Source organism: Myodes glareolus, chromosome 15 (genome assembly GCF_982192425.1).
Source record: "Myodes glareolus chromosome 15, mMyoGla1.1, whole genome shotgun sequence".
Taxonomy (NCBI): domain Eukaryota; kingdom Metazoa; phylum Chordata; class Mammalia; order Rodentia; family Cricetidae; genus Myodes; species Myodes glareolus.
In genome coordinates, this window is record NC_142040.1 from 38,274,977 (window position 1) to 38,297,644 (window position 22,668).

At 35.0% G+C, this 22,668-nt stretch overlaps 1 protein-coding gene across 7 annotated transcripts in view; it reads right to left on the reverse strand.

Moving 5' to 3' along the window:
* The window catches only part of Gpbp1 (GC-rich promoter binding protein 1), a 65,296-nt gene that overhangs the window by 1,701 nt on the left and 40,927 nt on the right, over positions 1 to 22,668 (reverse strand). For 5 of the 7 annotated variants that reach the window (XM_085676718.2, XM_085676713.2, XM_085676717.2 and 2 more), the window contains 7 exons: positions 19,561 to 19,627; positions 18,525 to 18,584; positions 12,041 to 12,225; positions 10,704 to 10,844; positions 9,242 to 9,409; positions 7,890 to 8,077; positions 5,575 to 5,677 (listed from right to left, as the gene is read on the reverse strand). In XM_085676718.2, the coding sequence (XP_085532844.2) occupies positions 5,575 to 5,677; positions 7,890 to 8,077; positions 9,242 to 9,409; positions 10,704 to 10,844; positions 12,041 to 12,225; positions 18,525 to 18,584; positions 19,561 to 19,627 (912 nt within the window). The remainder of the gene's footprint in view (positions 1 to 5,574; positions 5,678 to 7,889; positions 8,078 to 9,241; positions 9,410 to 10,703; positions 10,845 to 12,040; positions 12,226 to 18,524; positions 18,585 to 19,560; positions 19,628 to 22,668) is intronic. The other 2 variants (XM_087896884.1, XM_085676720.2) reach the window with 1 other exon arrangement.

Here is a 22,668-nt window from a genome sequence, read left to right on the forward strand (position 1 = left end):
TACACAATACAGTATATAAAAATCAACAAGAAAGGTCAGCTGTTTCTAAGACAATGAACACTGATAATAAACAACTCGAAAAGAATTGTTTAGAAAACAATGCCATTGCTGAACTGTGGTGGCCCATGCCTTTAATTCCAAGAGAGGCAGAGGCAGGCAGGTAGTTTGAGGCTACTCTGGTCTACAGAGTGAGTTTCAGGACAGCCATAGCTGTTACACAGATAAATCCTGTCTTGAAACCCTTCACCTTCAAAGAAAGAAAATAATTCCATTTATACAATGAATAAAGTTCACAAGGAGTTTTAAGGTCTGAAACATTTCAAAAGCACACCAATGAAAAAACATCCATCTCATGCTCATGTTTTGGAAGATTTAACACTGCTAAGATGCTAATATTACCAAATTCACTACATACATGTATAAAATCTCACAATGAATCCATTATTTTGCACAACTAATATATATTAATATAAAAGGCTTTAAAAGACAAAGACAAAAGAAACTTCCCTATTAAAATTTACATGGTTATAAAAAGGAACCACAAAACAATCTTGTAGAACAAATTTGGAGGACCATACATCCTGACTCTCAAAATTTACCACAAAAATACAGTAATCAAAACAGTGCAGGGATGTAGAGTATGTATAGTCAGCACTGCCTAGAGATCCCCAGCACCGCATAAACTAGGTACAGTAGAGCAAGTCTGCCATTTAGTCCAGCACATCCAAGGAACCTGGCTACAGAGGGAAGAGTGGCCAATGCTAAATAAAGGCTGTCTTAAAAGAAAATGACTCTTCAACTGACACGGACAAAAGAAATAGCCTAAAAAGGTGTGTGTGTGTGTGTGTGTGTGCGTGCGCATGTTCAGTTTGGGTACTTATTATCTTGTTATTTATCTGTTCATTTTAAATTTTTTATTAATTTAAGTAAGTAATTAAGTAATTAAGTAAGTAAGTAAGTAAGTAATTAAGTAAGTAAGTAATTAAGTAAGAGTGTGTGTGTGTGTGTGCGTGCATAGGTCCGACACAAGCTGCAGGAGCTGGTTTGGTCCTCACTTTCAACCAAATGGTCCTGAGGATCAAATTAAAGTTATCCTTAAGTATCTTCCTATTGTGTACTAGTTCACATTAACCCAAAAGAGTAATTTAATATTCACCTTTACTAAACACTATTATAGACAGAAAGGTCTAAACACCAAGACCTAAAACCTACAATCTGTCCTGCCTGCAAGAAATGCTAGGAGAATGGTAGGAATGGTTAACTCATGACTGTTCCAACTTCAGGCCCATTACACAAGAGGAAGCCTATGCCTGACACTACCTAGATGGCCAGGAACCAGAGGCACAACAGCCCAGAGACCAGGATAGAACCAAACACAACTGGCACAAAAAAAAAGAAGAAGAAAAAAAAAGTCACTGAAATTATTCCTAGATACTTTGCAATATTCATACTAGCCCAACTGTCAACAAAGGGGTGTCAGACGCAGAGATCCACGACAAACATAAGGTAGAGCCAGGCGAGACCTTCAGAAGAGGAAGGATTATATATACATTATAGTTGTTATACTGACTCTTTTACCTGCACTTGGGACACTTTTCTTCCAACTGGGTTGTCTTGTCCAGCTGTGATGAGGTGCCAAGTCTTATTGTTTGTTAGGCCATGTTTAGTGGGAGGCCTACCTCTGCGTGTTCTCCTCCCCTGCCCCCACACACACAGAAGAAGAATTGATCTGAGGAAGAGGGACTGAAAGGAGTGGAGGGAGGAGAAACTGCAGTAGGTATGTAATGTATTAGAGAAGGGGTGTGTAGGGGTGTGTACAAAGATGGAAGGGAGTGGGGGATGTCTCAGTGATATAATACGTGCATTAACATGGGTTGGCCATAGATATGATCTCTAGCATGAAGTGAAAAGAGTGAGTACAAAGGATTTGAACAGATATTTACCCCCAAAGAAGTTACACAAATAGCTAATAAACCTATGGGAAGATGATCAAACTTCACTGTGGTGGACTAATACCCATATGCTCATAAAAGCCTATACCATTCCCAGTTCTTTCTCCATTCCTCTCCTCCCCCATACCCTCTTAACAGCCTCCTACTTTAGGATTTAATCTCGACAGTTTTGACGCATACATTCCCCACCACCCATGGACTCTAACATCCTGAAACTCTCCCTTCTATGAATGCTCTTGGTCATGATATCCTTATCACAGCAATAGAAAAGTAACTAAGATACTAATCAGAGAAATGCAAATCAAAACCACTGAATTATCAACTTATACTATATACTTTTAAGAGATAAGACATAGAAATATAATGAGTATCAACAGTGATGTAGAGAAACTGGAGCTCTTCTTGTATGTACACAATTGGAAGAAAATGTAAAATGGCATGTTCCATGAAAAATCAGCATGAGGGTCTTGCTAAAATTTTCTTTATATTACATTTATACAAGACTTATTTTCATATGAGCACATGTGAGTACCTTCATGTGTGTTTATGCACCGTGTACATGCCTAGTACCAAGGCCAAAAGAAGCAATGGGATCCAATTACTGGATGGCCAATGTGAGTATTGGGAACTGAACATGAGTCTTCTGCTAGAAGCTCTTAACACTGAACTGTATCTCCAGCCCCCACCTATATTCATCATAGAGTGTGTGGGGAAACACATGAGATAGAGGACAATACATAGATTCAGTTCTCTTCTACTCTGGGGGTTGTCAGACTTTGTGGCAAGAACCTTTAACCACCGACTCATCTCACCACCCCTAAAACTTTGTGGAGGGTTCTGGTTGTTTGTTTTTCGAGACAGGATTTCTCTGTATATCTTTGGAGCCTGTCCTGGATCACTCTGTAGACCAGACTGGCCTCTAATTCAGAGATCTATCTATCTCTGTCTCCCAAGTGCTGGGATTAAAGGCGTGCACCCCCACAGACCAGATTAAAACTCTGTCTTGACAAACCAGAAAGAAAAAAAAGAAAAAGAAACTGTTTTCAGGCTTTTTTTATTGTCTCAAAATGATTATTATTATTATTATTAATATCCTAATCACAGCTTCCTTTCCCCTCCCCTCCTCTTCTCCCAGTCCCTCCTGCTCACCACCTCCCTGCCCACCACCCAACCACTCCTCCTTTATTTCTACTCAGAAGAGAGCAGGGTTCCCATGGATATCAACCAAACATGACATTTTGAATTGCGGTATTAAGGCTAGACAAAGCAATCCAGAAGTAATGGGGTCTTAAAGGAAAAAGAAAACATCTTCAAAAAAAGGTGTTGGTCTAACTGTATACCTGCATGTAGAAGAATGCAAACAGACCCATACCTATTACCCTGCACAAAGCTCAAGTACAAGTAGATTCTTCCTCAACATAAAGTAAGATGCACTAAACCTGATAAACAAAAAAGTGAGAAATAGTCTTGAATGTATTGGGATAGGAGACCACTTCCTGAACAGAACACCAATAGCACAGGCACTAAGATCAACAATTAATAAATGGGACCTCATGAAAAGCTTCTACAAGGCAAAGAACACCATCAATAGGACAAAACAGCAGTCTACAAAATGGGAAAAGATCTTCACCAACCCCACATCTGACAGAAACTAAAATAAGTTTAAAAAAAACTCAAGAAATTTGATTCAATTTTTAAAATGGGGTAAAGATCTAAACAGAGAATTCTCAATAGATAAATCTCAAATGGCCAAGAGACACTTAAAAGTAATGTTAAACAACCTTAGATATCAGGGAAATACAAATCAAAAACAAAGCTCATGCTATCCTGAAAGTGGAGCAAAGGAAACAAGAGGAACATTCTTCCACTGTTGGTAGAAGTGCAAACTTGTACAGCCACTTTGAAAATCAATATGGCGATTTCTCAGAAAAAATGGGAATCATCTACCTATATATGAAAGATGATTAATAACAGTTTACTCTTCAATTTTATTTTAATGAAAATACTTTCATTTTAAGACAGCTTAAAAAAAAAGATTGCCAGAGAAATAACCATTTTCATTTGTTGGGCAAGTAAACTGCACCTGAAGCAATAACTTTAAAAGTTTCTGTTTCTTTTAAGAACACTTATCTTGGACTGGAGAGAGGGCTCGGAGGGTAAGAGACTGTTCTTCCAGAAATCCTGAGTTCAATTCCCAGCAACCATATGGTGGCTCACAACCACCTATATGATCTGGTGCCCTCTTCTGGCAGGCGTATATATAATAAATTGATTTATTTTTTAAAAAAAACTTATCTTGTGATAAACTTGGTTTTTTTTAAGTTGCACTCCTTAAATACTTCTAATTTGTCTGTTTCCACATCTTTCAACTTGTATCTATTACATAACAAGGTGCTGTAGATTTCATACTTTGTTACAAAGTTTCAAAGACACTCACGAGCCCTGAATAGTATCTAACATGCTACTCATGTTTTACAGAAGAAGAATTGGGGTCATTTAAGTAATATCACTCAGACATATACCCAAAAGATGTTCTATCAACCACAAGGACACTTGCTCAACCACATAAAAAACTTTTTCATTTAAACACTTATTCAGTGTGTGCAAGGTTTGTTTTTATGTGGTGTGTTGCCTGCATGTTTGTCTGTGTAGGGGTGCCAGATCCCCTGGAACTGGGGTTACAGTTTCTAGCTGCCATATGGGTGCTGGGGATTGAACCCAGGTCCTCTGGAAAATCAGTCAGTGCTTTTAACTGCTGAGTCATCTCCAGTGCTGCATCATGTGGATTTCCATGATCAAAGTCAGGGTGTCAAGTTTGGTGTTAAGTGCATTGAACTCCTGAGCTATCGTCACCTGGTCCCAACATTTCCTTCAGTAGCAATTCTACTATAGATACACACACACACACACACACACACACACACACACACACACTAAAATCAAGAACATCCACACTTATTATCATTAGTCATGGTAGCCAGAAGGTAAAAGCAATCTGTCTATTAACAGATCAACAATATGTGGATACATGCAAATAGTGGAATACTACTCAACCTTATCCCAAAAAGTGCTACATATACAAATTTTGAGGTTATAATGCCAGAAGAAATAAGACAAATAGTATATGATTACACGTACATGAGGCATGGAAAACCACCATGTTCATACAAACAGAAAGCAGAAGAGTAGTTTCAGGACTAGAGGAACAGAAAATTATCACTTAGTGTTATTGAGTTAATGTTTGGGAACTCACACACACAGAATTAAAAAAAAAAAACCCGTTGAGACAGACAGTGGTAATGGCTATCAAACAATATGAACGCATTTAAGCCACTGAGTTGAATGTGGAGGTAGGATAGAGGGTTAAATTAGTAAATTTCATGTGATAATTTTAAAGGAAATTTTAGAAATACAATGAGGAAAATACTAAATTCATTTTAACCAGAACTAATGTTTTTAAATCTGTAACAGATTTAGAAAAATAACTTTTTGATGCTCTCTATCAAATTTTTCGTAATACTTTTTCAGAAAGGAATGTATATAGACCTAAAATAAGACGGTTTAGAGTATTAATTATTCTTGTTGGAAAGGATCAAAGGCAAAGTTAAGTAGGTTTCCTTACCTGCTCACTAATAACTTGGAATTCTCTCATTTCATCCTCAGTTAAGGGAGCACATGTTTCATCATTTTCACTGTCTTCCTGCCAGCCCATCTCTTTTAATAACCTGAAAGGGAGGAAAATAAGTTTAATTTAGAGCTTCACCTGGGTAATGCAACTTCAACTTTGTACAAGACAACACAATCCACAGTCTGATTACATAGTCCCTAAAATATAAAGGGACTTCTGAGTTTATTTTCTTAAAAATGAGTTATTAACCAAGTAGAACAAAACTACCCGACGAGGTGATATTTTATTTGTATCTTAATAAACGAAGCTTGCCTTAAGGTCGGAGTGCAAAGTTTAGCCACTAGAGGCCAGGCAGTGGAGGCACACAACTTTAATCCCAAGACTCAAAGAGACAGAGGTAGACAGACTTCTGTGAGTTCAAGGCTACCCTGGGCTACAAGAGATGGAATCAGACACAGATGCAGGAGGTGGTAGCACACACCTCTAATCCCAGTGTTTGGGAGTCATACACCTTTAATCCCAGAACTAGGGAGGTGGGGACAGGAGGTGGCAGGGAGGAGAGAGGAATATAAAGTGGAAGGAGTGTGGAGTCTGAGGATCGCCCCTTTGGTCTGAGATTTGATAGAGGTAAAAGGTCTCGGTGTCTGTCTGTCTGTCTCTCTCTCTCTCTCTTTCTCTCTCTCGCTCTCTCTCGTTAGTGGTATACTGCTCTGCTTCTCGGATCTTCAGTTTTAACCCCTTATCTATCTCTGGGATTTTATTATTTATGTTACAGCCTGATTACTTAATCTTCAGTGTCAAAGTTCTCTATGCTGGAAACTTGCAATAGGAGAGTCAAAAATAAAAACTGGCAAATCCTTGTACTAAAAGTAGTAATAATGTCACTTTTGCTTTTTCTTCAATACCACAATCCAACATAGTTTCAACTGCTCATTAGTTGTACCTGGAAAGGAAAAGCTGCAGAAGCTACCCTATCTTGAATTTTACAATTTATTCTTCTAATGTCTTGGATAAATGGCATTTACTATCCTCAGTGCACAATTCAATCTGAAAAGAGGCATAGTGCATAGTTCGACAATAACAGAAAAATGATTTTTCAAAGTTCTCAACCTAAAATTATATAATGAGAAATGATTAATAACAGCTTACTCTTTCCAATTAAAAAAAAACTTCCATTTTTAGAAAAACAGAGCTAAGAAAAGATTTACAGAGAAAACAATTTCGATTTTTTTGGACAAGCACATAAAGTAGTAATTTGGGAGTTTCTGTTTTTTTTAAGGCCATTTATCTTGTAATAAACTTTTTTGAAACTGCACTCCTTAAATATTTCTGTTATTTCTATTTTTACATCTTTCAACTTGTGTCATTGATTTCAGTAAATTTTTTTCAAAGTTTCAAAGGATATATTAGTTTTCAAGAGATTTAAATAGTATCTAACATGCTATTCCTATTTTACAGAGGAAGAATTAAGGTCATTTAAGTAAAATTTGCTTACTCTACAGCAAAGAAAAAGAATTTTAGTAGTCTGCCTCCAGAATTAGGATGTCACACGCTCAACTGTTGCCTCAAAACCAATAAAGTCGAGTCAGTATTATTTCTTTGATGCCTATTCATTGGCTTTTCTGATATAACGTAGATGGCTGCCCTTAGAAATGGGATTTCTACTTCAATCATTCAATATCACCAAATTCAAATGTTATAAACTAAGACTAAAAGAACTGACTGTGTTTGCTATGACCATTTTTCCTACTTAGAAGAACTGACAAAACATTTGTGATGCCCTATGTTCAATCAACAACACTAAAAGAAAATGGAAAAGTCAAATTCATATAGAAATTAGATCAGTGATTATGTACATCAAGGTGGAATGACTAAACCACAATGGAAACACAACTATAAATGTAAAAAAAAAAAAAAGGACCTGTTCATTTAAAAACAAGTCAAACTTATTTTCAATAAACATGTTAAATGCAAACAAATTAGGGCTAGGTATGGAGACACACCTTTTATCCCAGCACTCAGGAGGCAGTGTCAGGCATAATTCAAGCCTAGCCTGGCCTACAAACTGAATTCCAAGCTAGCCAAGGTTATATGGTAAGATCTAGCATTTAAAAAAAAAAGAGGAAGGGAGGGAGGGAGGGAAAGGAAGCAAAACAAAATTAAGGGTTCAGACTATAGCACATGTATAGAACAAGTAAGAACCTAGATCCAGTACACAGCATCAGCCTATCAATCACTTAAACTTGATAAAAAAAAAAAAAATCTTGAACAGGGATAATGCCAGTTAAAAAGTTGAAATAATTACTAACCTGTGTTCTGCCTCAAGTGAACTGGAAAGAACATCAGTTTGTGGGAAAGTTGAAGAACGAATGATTTGCTGAGAAATCACTGAAGCATTGCCGTTCTCTTGTGGAATTTCGTTTTCATCAAAGTTTCTGTTTATATCTCTTTCTTGATGTGTACTATTGCTGTTATGCAAATTAAATGAGTCGTCATCCTGATTTTTAGGGAGAGTTAAAAAAATAAATAGTGAGTTCTAAAGAAGTTACTGACAATTAACAGAACCTATCTAGATTCTCATGAAAAATACATTAATTTCAATTATTAATCACTAAATTTCAAAGGCATTTTCACAAATGAAACGCCAAAAAGATAAAAATGAAGGAAAAGAAAAGGTATAAAATTATACAGCTGGTACTTGCTATATATATATAGTCCCTGCTGGACTCATTCTTCCATCAAACCTCCTGCTCCAGTATACAGAGTACTGGAATTATAGACATGTACCATGGTGCCCAGTCATAGGATTTAAAAAAAAAAAAAAAAAAAAGAATAAATTTGTGACCAGGCATAGCCATGCACATCTGTCATTTCAGCATCTGATTGGGAGTCTAAGGCAAAGGATTACAAATTCCATGTCGGCCTCGACATGAGAAATTACCTGAGGGAGAAAAAAAAAGCTGGCTAGTTTTCTTTATAGAGAGATGATTTTTTTTTTAAACTGCAATTTCAAAATAGGTTTATCAAGGACTTATTTACAACTGTGTGGGTTAAGAGGAACCCAAAGGATGAAGGTCAGATTGGTTAAGTATCTATAAAGCTGTTGCCACCAAGAAATCTGAAGAAAACGAAAAATCATGAGATCATCAATAGGAAGGGAATCAAGGAGGTAGCCTGTTGAAGATGCACACAGGAAGGAACCATGGGATTAGAGGCTCTGATCTAACAATTGCCTTTTAAATTTCCTGCTGGGGCTCCTCAAAACTGAATCAAACTAGAAAACAGAGCTCCTTTCTAATATTCAGTGATTACACAGAACAATGACAAAGTCAAGCACATCAGAGACAATGTACAGAGCTGACCTGAACTCTGACATCAGTGTTACACCCATCACAAATACTTCTGCCCAAACCAGGTGTGACATAACCAGCTTTCATGAGGTGGAAGCAAGAGAGTTAAGAAGTTCAAAGGTACCTCAAGTGCAGAGAGTTAAAGATCAGCCTGGGTTATACAAACTCTCAAATATTCACCCGAAGAAGACAAGAACATACTGACATGGGCTTAGCGGAGGGAAACCAAAGAAAAAGTTTTAGAGTTTATCAAGGTTCTAAGTATTTACTCATGTAGTTTAAAAATCAAGAATCACTGTAATTTCAATTACCTTCTCCGAGCCAGCATGACTTTCATCTTCATGTTCCTCTTCTACTCTGTCCCTTTTCAATGCTTTCAAAAATTCACTCTTCTTATCACTGCGCATTCGTGTCAGTTTTGTTAAACGAGGCTGCTGATTAAGCTTATCAACAGGCGAAGAGGAATTTGAACGATTACACTAATGGGAAATTCAGAAATACTGGTCAATATGTAACTAGATAATCAATATCAAAATAAAGTTCACTATTACCACAGCTTTTTATCTTACACTTATTTATACGGTGAAACTGATATTAAAGTATACTAACAATAAACTTCTAACAACATATATTTTTCTTTGTCATTAAATGGCTTACCTCAAGAACTTTCTTATTCCAGAGGTAATGAAGATCAGATAACTAACAGAACTTAAAATGTAAAACTTGGCTTTATTTACACAGCACATAAAAAACAATTTTCCTGGCCATGCTACAGAGTGCTGGGGATCTGAAAAATCTCCAGTAAGACTTTATGGAAATAGGATTTGTAACTGCATTGGATTTCCCCAGAGATTAGTGTGAGAGGAAGAGAAGGAGAAAATGATATTGACTTTTCATTTCTCTTGATCTTTTAAGCAGTAAAACACAAACAAAATCTGAATGTGTGATAGCAATTTTAAGTTCACAGAAATAAATCATCAAGTTTAATGGTTGACAATAAAGTATATACTAGAATTAACTAAAGAACAACAAACCACTTAGAAAACTTGGCCATATCTAAACTCAAAAAATTCTGCAGATGAGGGCAAAATTATATACGGTTTTGATGTTCTAATATGGGACCTAAGGCAATTCTTAGTAGAATAGGTGTCTTTGATCCTAGATTAGTACAGGAACTCCCTACTCTATGAGTTTCAAAAAATAAAATTATTTGAGCTACCACATACTCACACATACCTTTCTTTCATCTTCTATAATTTATTGTTATTACTAACTAAATGTCGATCACTCCCAAAACAAGATTGTACAAATCCTTATTCATAGCCAAGGTTTACTATTAATAGCACATTGAAACTCCCACAAGCACGAAATAAACCGCAATTATTTTAACATGTGTCTGAATTAAATTCACTGAAAAAAATTAAAGCATCTCATCCTTAATGAATCTATGCATTTAATAAATTGTTAATTTATCAAGATTTAGCAAGTGGGCATCACAGCACAACCTACATCAGGAAGTTGGGAAGAATAGTCATTTATGAACAAGAGTTCCAGACTAACCTGGGCCACAGAGCAATATCCCATATCTTTTACTTTTAAATACAATCAATACATTCCTCAGCCAGGTGGTGGTAACACACACCTTTAATCCCAACATTTGGGAGGGAGAGGAAGGGAGATGTCCACGAGGGTTACAGAATGGCCAGGGATACAAAGTGAAACCGTTGGGGGGGGGGGGGGGGATGTTACACTTCTCAATGTTCAGTGGCATACCTCTTTCACTGAATTTGCTGATGGACTAATACTCTTGGCTGTTGACTTAAAGGTATTAAAGTTGCCAACACCATATGTAGATTCATGGGGAAAAGAAGTCCCAACTTTGTTTTCTTTAGTTTGACTTTTCCACTGTGTAGGCTAAAGAAAAACAAAAGAATAGTTACCAAAAGAAATTTATGAAAACAGAAAAGGTGAACACAGTAAAGAATGATAGCATATAGCTCTTAAGTAATTTTGCACTACTTTCACCACCTCTCCATGGTTCTTTGACTTTCTTAACTTTTGCTTTATTACTAGTTTTTGTTGTTGTTGCTGCTGCTGCTGCTGCTTTGTAGAGACAGCATTTATCTATACAGCCCAGAACTGGCCTAGAACTCACTATTCTCCTTATCAGGCCTCTCAGTGTTAGTATTATAGGTATGGTTCTCTGTATCTTTTTCTACAAATAAAACAGGTTTAATATGCAATAAAAACATCTAGATCTCAGGATGAAGAAATGGCTCAGCAGCTCTTGTAGACAATCTAAGTTCAGCTCACAATTGCTTGTAAAACATCTGGCCTCTTCAGGCACCCGTACATACCTATACACAGACATGCCCATACACATGATTTAAAAATAATAAAAGGAACCCAGGTATGCTGGCACATGTCTTTAATCCCAGCACTCTGGAGACAGAAACAAGTAGATCTCTGTAAATTGGAGACTCCTCTAAACAGTGATTCTAAATGAGCCAGAGTTTCATAGACTCTGTCTCAAAAATACAAAACAATGATAATGGTAACAAAGATGGCTCAGTGAATAAAGGCACCTGCTTCCAAACATGAGTCTACCTGTGCACTTTAACAGGTACAAATATAACTACACACAAAACATGTGATTTTTAAAGTAACAGAACAAATTTTTCATCTAAATCAGTTATTTTCAAAATTCTATAAGAGGGGTTTCATTGTCTTATAAAACTCATGAACCTTTCAAAAACTTAAAACTGAGCACCAAGTAAACCAGTATAATACACATACCAAGCAAATAAACTGTAGTCCATCCAATAGAGCAAAAACTATAAAAATGTAATTCTCTACTCCTAAGCAAAATACAAAGAAACTAAAAAAAATAACACCCCCCCCGTGTGTGTGTGTGTGTGTGTGTGTGTGTGTGTGTGTGTGTGTGTGTGCGCGCGCGCACGCGCGTGTGCGTGTGTGGCTTCTCTTTACAGCAGATGGAGACTGCCACAAAAAAACAGCAACTGGTCAGAGTGCAGAGAATAACTGAGTGTGGGGTGCCACTTCACAAATGGAACATCTACAACAAATTTGGTTTAAATGCAAGGACTTACTTTTGTAGGTGGAACAGCAGGTTTGGGGACTAAGCCTTTATAAACACTCGGACCAGTTCCATTCTTAACTGGCTGTGATTGAAGGTTTCCTGCTACTGGGAATCCAGATAGCTGTAAGTCTTTTGTATTACCTTTCTTAATGACCAGCATTCTTGGAGCTCTAGATTTAGGATTCGGGGGATATTCTGCATAAATAAAGCACAAACATGTGTTATATACAATTTCAAATTTTAGGATAAATTATCCCAACAAAAACTTAATTGCATTTTAAAATATAATTCAGTTGGTCTGGGGTGAAATGATCTAAGTGAGTAAAGTCAAATTCCAGCTTAAGAAATAAAGCTAAAACATAATCTTAATAAACATAAAAGTTTTGGCAATGCCTACTAATACAGATGACGACAGGCTGAAAGATATAATTAGATAACAAAAATCTATAAATTTTCACTTATTTTTAAAAAAGTTTAAAAATTTTTCATTTCTATATAACATTTCTAGTTTCCCCTTAAGCCAGTCTTAAAAATTCAAAATTTTCTATTCTTCAATTCCTTCATTATACTAACAAATTTTTAATCAATGAGCGAGGACCCACATTCTCAACACATCTAAATGTCTATTAGATAAACTATTAGCTAAAAATAATTTTCATAATGCCAATTCATTCCAATATTTACAATCCATACAATATTAACTTAAGGTACTATGTGAGTTCAGTTTTCTAAAGTCAGTCCAGAGAATAACTGCTAAATGAAGATGTTTTCAAGACTATGTACTTGCTAAAAACATGAAACATTTTCCCTGGAATTTAATCAATTTGTATGATAATTAAAGAGATATTAAACAGTCTCATCATTGTCACAATGAAGTATGTCCTTCATCTCTTACAAAATAAATTCTGAAAGTACCAGTTTCATAATTATATTTACAATATTTAACTCATATCAAAATCTCTGAAAAAAAACTAAATTAAAATTAGCTCAGACTATTAATGGCATACTTTATGAATTAACGAGCTGGGTAGATATTTGTGCTGGTACACTGGCTCCAAACTATCAACTTCCTACTGAATCCTCTTAACCAAAGTGAAAGTACTCCTGGGAAACCTGAAGAGACTCAGTTAATCTAAGACTTCAAACTCTCCAAAAGAAAAAACTGATTTATCTGCTACTGCCATACTGACTGATAAAGAATGAAGACTTAGAACAAAATGAAAAGAGGGTTACTGTACTAAAAATTAAATATATGTTCAATTACTAAGGAAAATATCCCATGTTTTGGTACCTAAAAAGACTGAATAGCTTTAAAAAAATCAAGCACACAAGAAAAGTTATGACATCAAAGCATAGTTTTACTGATATTACTACACAATGAAGTCAAAGAAACCAAAAATGGAAATGAAGATCTCAAATAGAGAACAATGAAGGACACTAGACATTCTACTGTTTCAATGATTTTTAGTAAAAATATAATAGAAAGTAATAATTTAAAAAAAAACCAAGCCCTCGGTTAAATTAAGCAATTAAGGCAAAAAGATAATGAGTATGAGGCCTGCTTGTGCTAAAACTGAGACCCTGCTTGATTCCTCCTAACAAAAAGTTCTTGAAACCAATCATGACTTATAGGTCCAGCACTTTTAAAAAAGAAGACGGGAGATTGCTTGTGCCCAGGAGAACCAAAATGGCTTTAGGAACATAGTATTATCTCATCTTAACTGTGGGTGGGGGATAGGGTGCTTGGTAGCCCATTGGTTAGGATTCAGTGTTTTGGAGGAGGGGAACTAAAATTAAATATAAGACAATATCTTAGCCTTTGAATAACACCAAGGAATCTGAGGCATAACTGACTTTCAAAAGGTATCACTGCAGATATCAGGCTCTGAAACAAGAACATTTCAATCAGTATATGACTGATGACCTCTGGTTCAATATGGCTAAGCAACTAAGTTCATCTTCCTTCCCTCATAGATTTTTTATATATTAGTTAGGGCGATGGGAAAGGAAATCAAATAAACTGTGTAGTAGCAAAGGAATGATCAATACATATTGCTAGATGGAGATGTGAAGGCAAAAATTTCGGTTTAGAATGTACAGAGAGAAATACAACAGCTGAGAATAATCTGCCCTGTGGACTCTCAGAAGCAATGAAATTAAATGAAAATATCAAGATATGGGAGGAGAAAAGACTTTTTCCAGGCAAAATTATATAATTCACAACCTATTCTATGTGTGTAAATTGCATGAAAATGGTTTTGACATAAGTTGAAGACATAAAGAAATATAATTTTTTTATGTATTAAGCACTGAATTTCAAAAGTAGAAACAAGATATGTATTGTGGTGCATGAATGAAAACCTAGGATTTGAGAAGGTGCACATCAGTATGTACTACATGCTAAGACCCTAACTGGAAGGGGGGGGGTGTAGGATAAGAATAGTAAGAGACAGAGAAGACAGAGCATAGATATAATTGTTTCTTTGAGCCTCAAGTTGATTCTGATTACAAAATTCACCTTTCCTAAAATTGGATTCCTTGAAGCAAAAAATATTCTGGGTGTTTCTTCAAGGAGGTCCTCAGTGCAAAGAATGATGGAATGCCCTATAAAGAAGAAAGGTGAAGCCTAAGAAGTTGCTCTCAGAAGAATAAGCAGCAAAAGTAAGAGATGACAAAAGAACCAGAAGAAAGATGATAGGGAATTAGAGTGAAGAGAAGCCTATATCGTGTTGTATTTTAAGTATTTTGAAGTATCGTGATGCAAGAAAATAGGATTTTGAACATGATTGTCAAACTCTAATACTAACCTCCAAGTAGCTCTAACCTTATTATATAACTTTATAGAAGTTGCCTTTCACTTATAAGATACAGTATTGTTTTATAATTATTATAAATTTTTTATATTTAAAGTATACAAAATATATACAAAGGGCATAAGCGATTTTCAATACTGTAACAACTCAAAAGGTATGCTTTTCCTAGAACTTAATATGTAAGAGAAGAAAAAAAATTACAAGAGAAATATGCAAAATTATCTATATTCTATAAAGTTATTCTGGATAAAATATACAAAAATTGCCTAGTTAAAATTTTCTTGAGGCTCAGCAGGTAATAACACGTTATCACACCTGAAAAAACTGAGTTCGATCCCTAAGGACCAACATGTTGGAAAGAGAGGAGTTGACCTCCACAAGTTGTCCTCTGACCTCTACACACATGCCACTGCCATTTCTAAGCAAGCAATCACAAAATAATAAACAAATACAATTTTTAAAGAAAGTTTCCTTAGGGACTGAAGAGGTGACTCAGTGGGTCGGTCAGTGCTCACTGTGCAACCATAAAGACCAAAGTTCAAACCTCTAACATCTATCTATGTAAAGGCTGATGTGGCCCCATGTGTGCCTGTAATCCCAGCATTGAGGGAGAAGAGATAGGAGGACCACTGACTGTCAGCTTTGCTCCAGGTTCAGTGAGATAACACATTTCAAATAATGTTTTATTTCAAATAATGTGGAGAATGACTAAGCAGAAAACTCAACATTCTCTTCTGGCCTCAGTGGCTAAATCTGGGCCAAACCTGGGCTACAAAGTAAGATCCTGTGTCAAATAGTCCCACAGAGAGAGGGGTGCTCTTACTGCAATAATGACCTGCAAGTAATGGAAGGAGTGAAAAACTAATTTGTACACTTTACTTATATTCATTTAATACTATTATTATTTATCTCTTTAGACTATTTCTCAATCCCTACATATCTTTGTAAGTATGTAAGTTTTTAGATTCAAATACTATCTCAGATCTTTAATAATAACTGTTAATGAATTCTATTCTAAAACTATAAAGGTAATGTGTTTTAAATTTTCATATTATTATTTCGTTCTAGTATCCTAAATAACTCATCTTACAATAAAGTAACTTTTTATTGCTGTCTTGTCATGTATGCCCTTTCTTCTACCTACCAATACAAGAATTATATATAGTGTTCTGCCTCCATGTATGCCTGCAGGCCAGAAGAGGGCACCAGATCTCATTATAGATGGCTGTGAGCCACCAGCTGGGAATTGAACTCAGGACCTTTGTAAGAGGCTGGCAGTGAGAACTCTTAACCGATGATTCATCCCACAAGAATTAGTTTTTAAATTTCTTAAATCAAAGTCACAGGTAGAATGAAAACTGGATTAAATTTTTCAGAAAAAAAAATAGAATATTGCTAAAGATAATAAAAAAGAACTCAGGTAGATGAGACAGGAAGACTGGACATTTGAGGATGACCTGGCTAGAGAGCCTGAACAACTCAATTCACTGATCAATCTCTTTTTCTGTCTTTCACCACAGTTTTAGTTACTCAATTTCCTACTGTAACACTTATTTTTATAGAGAAAATCTCCTAAGCATTATTTGAAAAAAACATAAGACACTGATTTTTGTTGTTTGAATGTTAAGAAATCTGTTTTAATCTACAGTTGTTTTAATCAAGTAAGTTAACACTGTTAACTTTACATTACTATCAACAGACACAGTGTCTTTCCTTTATATCTCCTGCTTCAGTCATATAAAGAACAGGCTTAAAGATACCTTACAAGCCACGCAATTCCAGAGCTTGGCAAACACAGGACGAAGATCAGAATTCAAGCTCACTAAGGCCCTGCCTCAAGGTGGATGGGTGGCAAAGCTTTGCAAATATAAACAACTCCTATGTCCACTGAAATGTCTTTCATTTTAAAATTTTACCCTTCTTTTTGTTTGTGCTTTCTAAGTATTAGTTTTATAAGTCTATACCATCATACCCACCAAAGTCAAGTTTCTGACTGAAGATTTATTTTCCTCAAACTTTCTACTCATATTCCATTAATTTCTCCCATTCAGTATTAAAACTGTTGCCTTCCCCTTTTCCTACAATACCAAAACTGTCTGTTTTTTTTTCACAAGATAGTAAAGGAATGTATTTCAATATTCAAGCAAAAAGATCTATCACCAATACTCCCTTAATCCAGTTTCTCAAAAAAAAAAAAAAAAAAAGACTTCACTGGTTGTCAAAACATACTCTGTTTAGTGCAATTTCATTTCTCAATCTGTATGGTTCAAGCTAGCTATGTTACAGTTCACTAGCTAACAAAACAACGTGGAGGTTAATAAGCTTATGTTTAGAATGCTAAACAAAATTATTTTAATAATAATATAGTATACTTAAAAAGTACTATCTTTATGAGCTATGAGCAAAACCTAGAAGATCATCATATCAAATACACACAAATATGAAAGCTGACAAGCCGACTACATAACGTAAAACATTATTCTTGCATGACTTCATATCTTAAGGACTGACAGTTAAAATAGTCCTGGTGATATGCACAAAGCATAGTCTATTAGTACTTCTGAAACATCGCAAGCAAGTGTATCGACAGTATCCTCGATTTCTGGTACAAACAAACACTCATCTTTCTTCTTGTTCCTCAACCTCCAAAAAAAAAAAAAAAAGTAACACAATAATTTTAAAATTCTTGGTAACACACTGCCAAGTATCCTGAATTGCTATTTTGGTATTATGTAATTAAGAACACAGAGATTACTTAATAGTCATTAATCTTTTCTATCAAATAGCTGTAAACTGGTTAAGACAAAAAAAAGGATGGAAGTTCTGGGTATAGAAAGCTTGGATGAAGGTGTTCCCAATAAGGCCAGCTAAATCCCAAGTAAAAATAAACTTAGGTAATATCTTTATTTTAAATGGCTTAATTAATTTCCCTCAAGTCATTTTTTTAATAGGAGTATTATGTTAAAAATAGGCCCCAAGTATGATTAACAAAGTCATAGTTTGGGAAACCTTTTTTTCTTTTTAGGTATACTGAAGTTTTGTTAGTAAATTTTTGCTTACCTTAAAGTATCACTAGAAATGTTCTATAGAAGTCTTTGCTAAAATCTTCTCATCTTCCCCAGGAACATAGCTATTCTAAATGTTGCTATGAGTAAAAGCATACTTGGGAGCCCAGGGTGTAAAATGAGAAAGGAATAGTGCAGTGTGATACAATGAAGAGTTTCATTGTATTCCTACGGGGAGTACTAGAAATTTAACAATTAACCATTCCACAATTAACCTTTTGTTTTGTTTTAATGCAGACACATCTTAGTTTACTTAAACAAATCAAAGAGTTTACCTCCCATTTTAAATCTTTTCCACTAGTATTCAAAATCCTTAAGTCAACTCTGAAACAGCAGAACCAAAATCTTTATACTAATACATTTTAGCCTAGTTTTCAAAACTATCTTTGTCTTTAAATCATTTCTAAGAATAAGTCAACCAAGGACAGTACCACATTAGTATCTTATAGTTTATATGACAAATGCTGATATTCTTGACTTTTAAAATTTACTTTCATTCCACTAAAATCCAAATTATTCCTAATTTCTTAGAAATTTTATTTAATACTTTTCAGGAGATTCTATATTCTTATGCAATCAGTTGTTCCCAGAAAAACTGAATAATAAGGAAACATACCTAAGAGAGGAGCTTGGGAGATTTTTTTGGTTGGGTATGTGTGTGTCTGGGCGTGTAGGCCTGGGGAGAGTGGTAGAAATACTAATTTGCAATACAGAAAAAACAATGCCATTCACATGGTTCTAAACAAAAATGTCTGACCACCCCCTCCCCCACCCTCAAAAGCCATTAAATAAAAAGGGAGATCAAAAGAAAGCAAAATAATTTTCCAGTTTTAACCCATAAATACAATTAAGACTAGCACAGGAAGTGGCAAAGTTTAAAATAATGCCATTATCATTAGGACTAGCATGCTATCATAAGCCACAATCCTTTTGTTTAGTAGGCTGTTGGTTTTCAATTAAAAAAATTACAACTGAACATGTGTACAAGTTTTAAAATGGATAGCACTTTTAATTTGGTATCAAATTCAAGTTTATTTTTCAGAAGTCTTACAAAATTTCCATTATTTTAAACTTCACTTAAATCTTTTAAAACTTTCTAATTTGTACTGAGTGCAATTTCTTCTGTAAGATATTATCAAATTAAATTCAGCAGTTTTAAAGGGAGTTATTTACCAGAAACTCATTAAGCTTTAAAAATCACATAAAATAATTTCTAATATAAACTAATCAAAAGAAAATCTATACAATTAGTTTAACAGTCTACACAAAACCATTTTCAGACATAAAAAGATTAACTTCGTGTTACTAGAAACTTATTTTCCCAGTTAGTCAAATTTCAATTATAAAAAACTAAAAATTTGAACTATATACTGAGTTATTTGAGATTATCAAGGTTGCTCTCAAAACTGCATTAACCTAGAATCATTCTTAAAAAGCAAATACTTAATGACACTAGCATGTGTAAATTAAGTATTTCAATTCAAATTTATACCCCAAATTCTTTACTTTTAAAGGTATTACTTCAGAAACTTAGCAAATTAAATGTAATTATTGTTAAATAGTTTTACTGTACCCTATTTTTTAAAAAGGCAACCTACAAATACAACATATTCTGTACCTCAAAAAAAAAAAATAGGTAAAACATTACTTACCCCATACACCCGCAGCTAAAGATTTATTCTGATTTGGTTCTCTCTCATATTCAGGATTTAAAGATGGCTGAAAGAAAATTAAATTTAAAAATGTACCAAGGCATATAAGTGTGGTCCTTTAAAGAAACACATGGTTACACATCTTATAACTGAGGAACACTTATGATCAGCTCTTAGTTATAATAACTAATTCTCCATAAACTTTCTTTCAATTTTCTCTGCTAACCATCAAAATGTCTGTTTATTCTCAGTGCTAGTTGGAGACAAAGAGAATCTTTACCTTCACCTAACTATTAGGAAAGCATCTGGAATAAAGCGTACAACAAAGGCACAGGGTAGAAATGTAGCATACTGGGAAAGCAGCAGAAGAGTAGCTGCTTCTTAGAAAGGATAGGGAACAATGGTTTTAGTTCAAAATGGAGCAAGAGAGCAGCAAATGAAAAACCCCAGTCAGAAGTATAATGCTTTCTGGCATATACAATTATGACAAAAGAGATGAAAATTATACTCTTCACCAATTCTATTAGGTGTTTTTATCAATGGGAGGATGAGGCAAGAGAATTCAGAATGTCATCCCAAATATATAATGAGACTGAGGATAGTCTGGGCTACATGATAGCCTGTCTCAAAGAAACAACAGAAGGAACTATATACTACTGTATGCTACTTTTTCTGTAACTTACATGTCAAAAAAGAAACAAAGCAAACACACATTCCCAAAGCAAAGTATGAAATTTATTTCAAAGGGTGATGAGGATTATTCAAAAGAATTAAGAGCATTAATGGTACTCTAAAGCCCTAATCTTGGTAAATGTTTACTCTAGAATCCTAAAACTTACAGTTTCTTTAGAGTAACTTTACAGTATACCAGGTTATTTTTCATATTATCTGGTAACATAGCCTGATTTCCTTAAGGAAGACACTTAACATTTATAATGAACAAAATGAATCCAAGTACAAATACTTTATAATTAAGCACAGAAATGAATTAAATTATTAGGAACTAACATTACTATAAAACCCCATAGGAATATATATGCAAACCTATACACCTAATTCCTTCACAGAAAACAACTAAAGAAAGAGAAATAAGCTTATTTAATGGCTAGATATCCTTTTCTTGATTACATAATATTAAATATACTACTGTAATCTGTATAGTTTATATATTAACTATAAACTATGTCTATACTGCAGACCTAAAGTTACAATAACTCATCACTACTATCCTAGGACTAGAAGTGAGAGATAATAAAATAGCAGCAATTAGGGTGGAGTGGGTTTTTTTTGGGGGGTGGGGGGGGAACACTGTCTCACTCTACATCCCTGGCTAGCCACAAGCTCAGAGATCAGTCTGTCTCTGCCACCATGCCTGTCAGCCATTAGTTTTATTAAGATCTATGTGTATATATGTTCAGAGCTAGTCATTTAGTACTGGATAAACTAATAGTACAGGTAACAATATATGGATAGAGCAGGATACTAGGGAACCTCCTCTCTCCCTCCCTCTCTCTCATACATGAATAACAAAATGACCACGAATTTAAAAAAAAAAGAGAGAAGGTGGTTTACATGGGAGGAGGAAAAGGAGAAAATTATATAATTTTATTATAATTCTAAATTAAGAAATAAATTTTAAAGGAGCTTATAATATGTGATGTGTTTAATTCAGTAGAGTTTCATTTTCTAATAATTTTTATTTTTATGTGCACTGGTATTTTGCTTGCATATATTCCAAATCTTGGTATTACAGACAGTTGTGAGATGCCATGTGGGTTCTGGGAATTGAACCCGAGTCCTCTAAAAGAGCAAGCAGACAGTGCTCTTAACTACTGAGCTGTCTCTCCAGGCCCTCACTACATTGTTTAATGCACCATGAGAGTACACTATTATCCCAGCTTGATGATGTAAGTTAAATTACCTGGTGATCATCAAGTGGAAAAAACAGACCATTCAAATGGTTAAGATGCAGCAAAAATCAATATTACTTGATACAAACACCTAAATCAAATCATTCCCTCTTCATTTTCCCTAACCACTCCCCTGCCCTAAACGCAATCCATCAAATTCTTTCCCTTGAGCCTCCATCATGATATGCGACCAAAAATGTCCAAATACCTTGTCTTTGGTTATCAAAGTACTCAAACAAAGCATTACTTTGTCACTAGTTTTACACTGGAATAATTTAAGAACTAAAATGTTTTACACTAAATTCATCCTTTCTTCCTCCCAGGTTTTGTCTTAGTTTTTGTGGTGCTGGGAATTGCACCCAGGGTCTTAAACATATAAACCACATGTCCCAGCCCTGAGTTACACGCCCTCCCAGTTTTTAGGTGCTGGCAACGCTTGTTAAGTCCCAGATTCAATGTTACAAAGAAACCTCTCTAGACTTCCCTAACCTAAGTATCTACTCAGTCACCTCCTATTCAAATTCTCTGCAAAATACAAGTTATTTTTTTCATTTGCTATTGAGTCTTCCCACTAGGAAGAGCTCAATGAGAACACAGATTCTGCCTGTCATGTTAAACTATATATTCTGCATGCCATGAACAGCAACAAGACTAAATACAGCAACTCAAATACATACTAAAAAAAATAGTAGTAATAATAAATAAAAAGAAAAATGCTGATTCTCTACTTACACAACATATGAATTGTAAATTGTCAGAAATGAATCAAGAGCCAAGCACACTTGGGAAATGAAGACAAAAGATCAAGAATTATGATTATCCTCAGCTACATAGTAAGTGTGGGGCCAGCCTAGGCTACACAAACCTTAACTCAAAACAACACAACAACAAAACCCAAAGTAAGACTGTAACTGGGTCATTTTTCTTTAATTTAAGAAGCACAGAGTTTAGAAGACACATACTGAGATTAAGAAGCAAGGAAGAAAAAAATGAAATCTTGTTTTCATTAACTCAGGAGAATCACATGAGCCCTAAGTTCCAGACAAGCCTGGGTAGTAAAACCCCATCTTAGCAAAATACCTTTTCATCTCTCTCTCTCTCTCTCTCTCTCTCTCTCTCTCTCTCTCTCTCTCTTTCTGTGTGTGTGTGGGGGGGACGCACGAGAAAATAAGAGATTATGAGACACTTGTAAATAAGC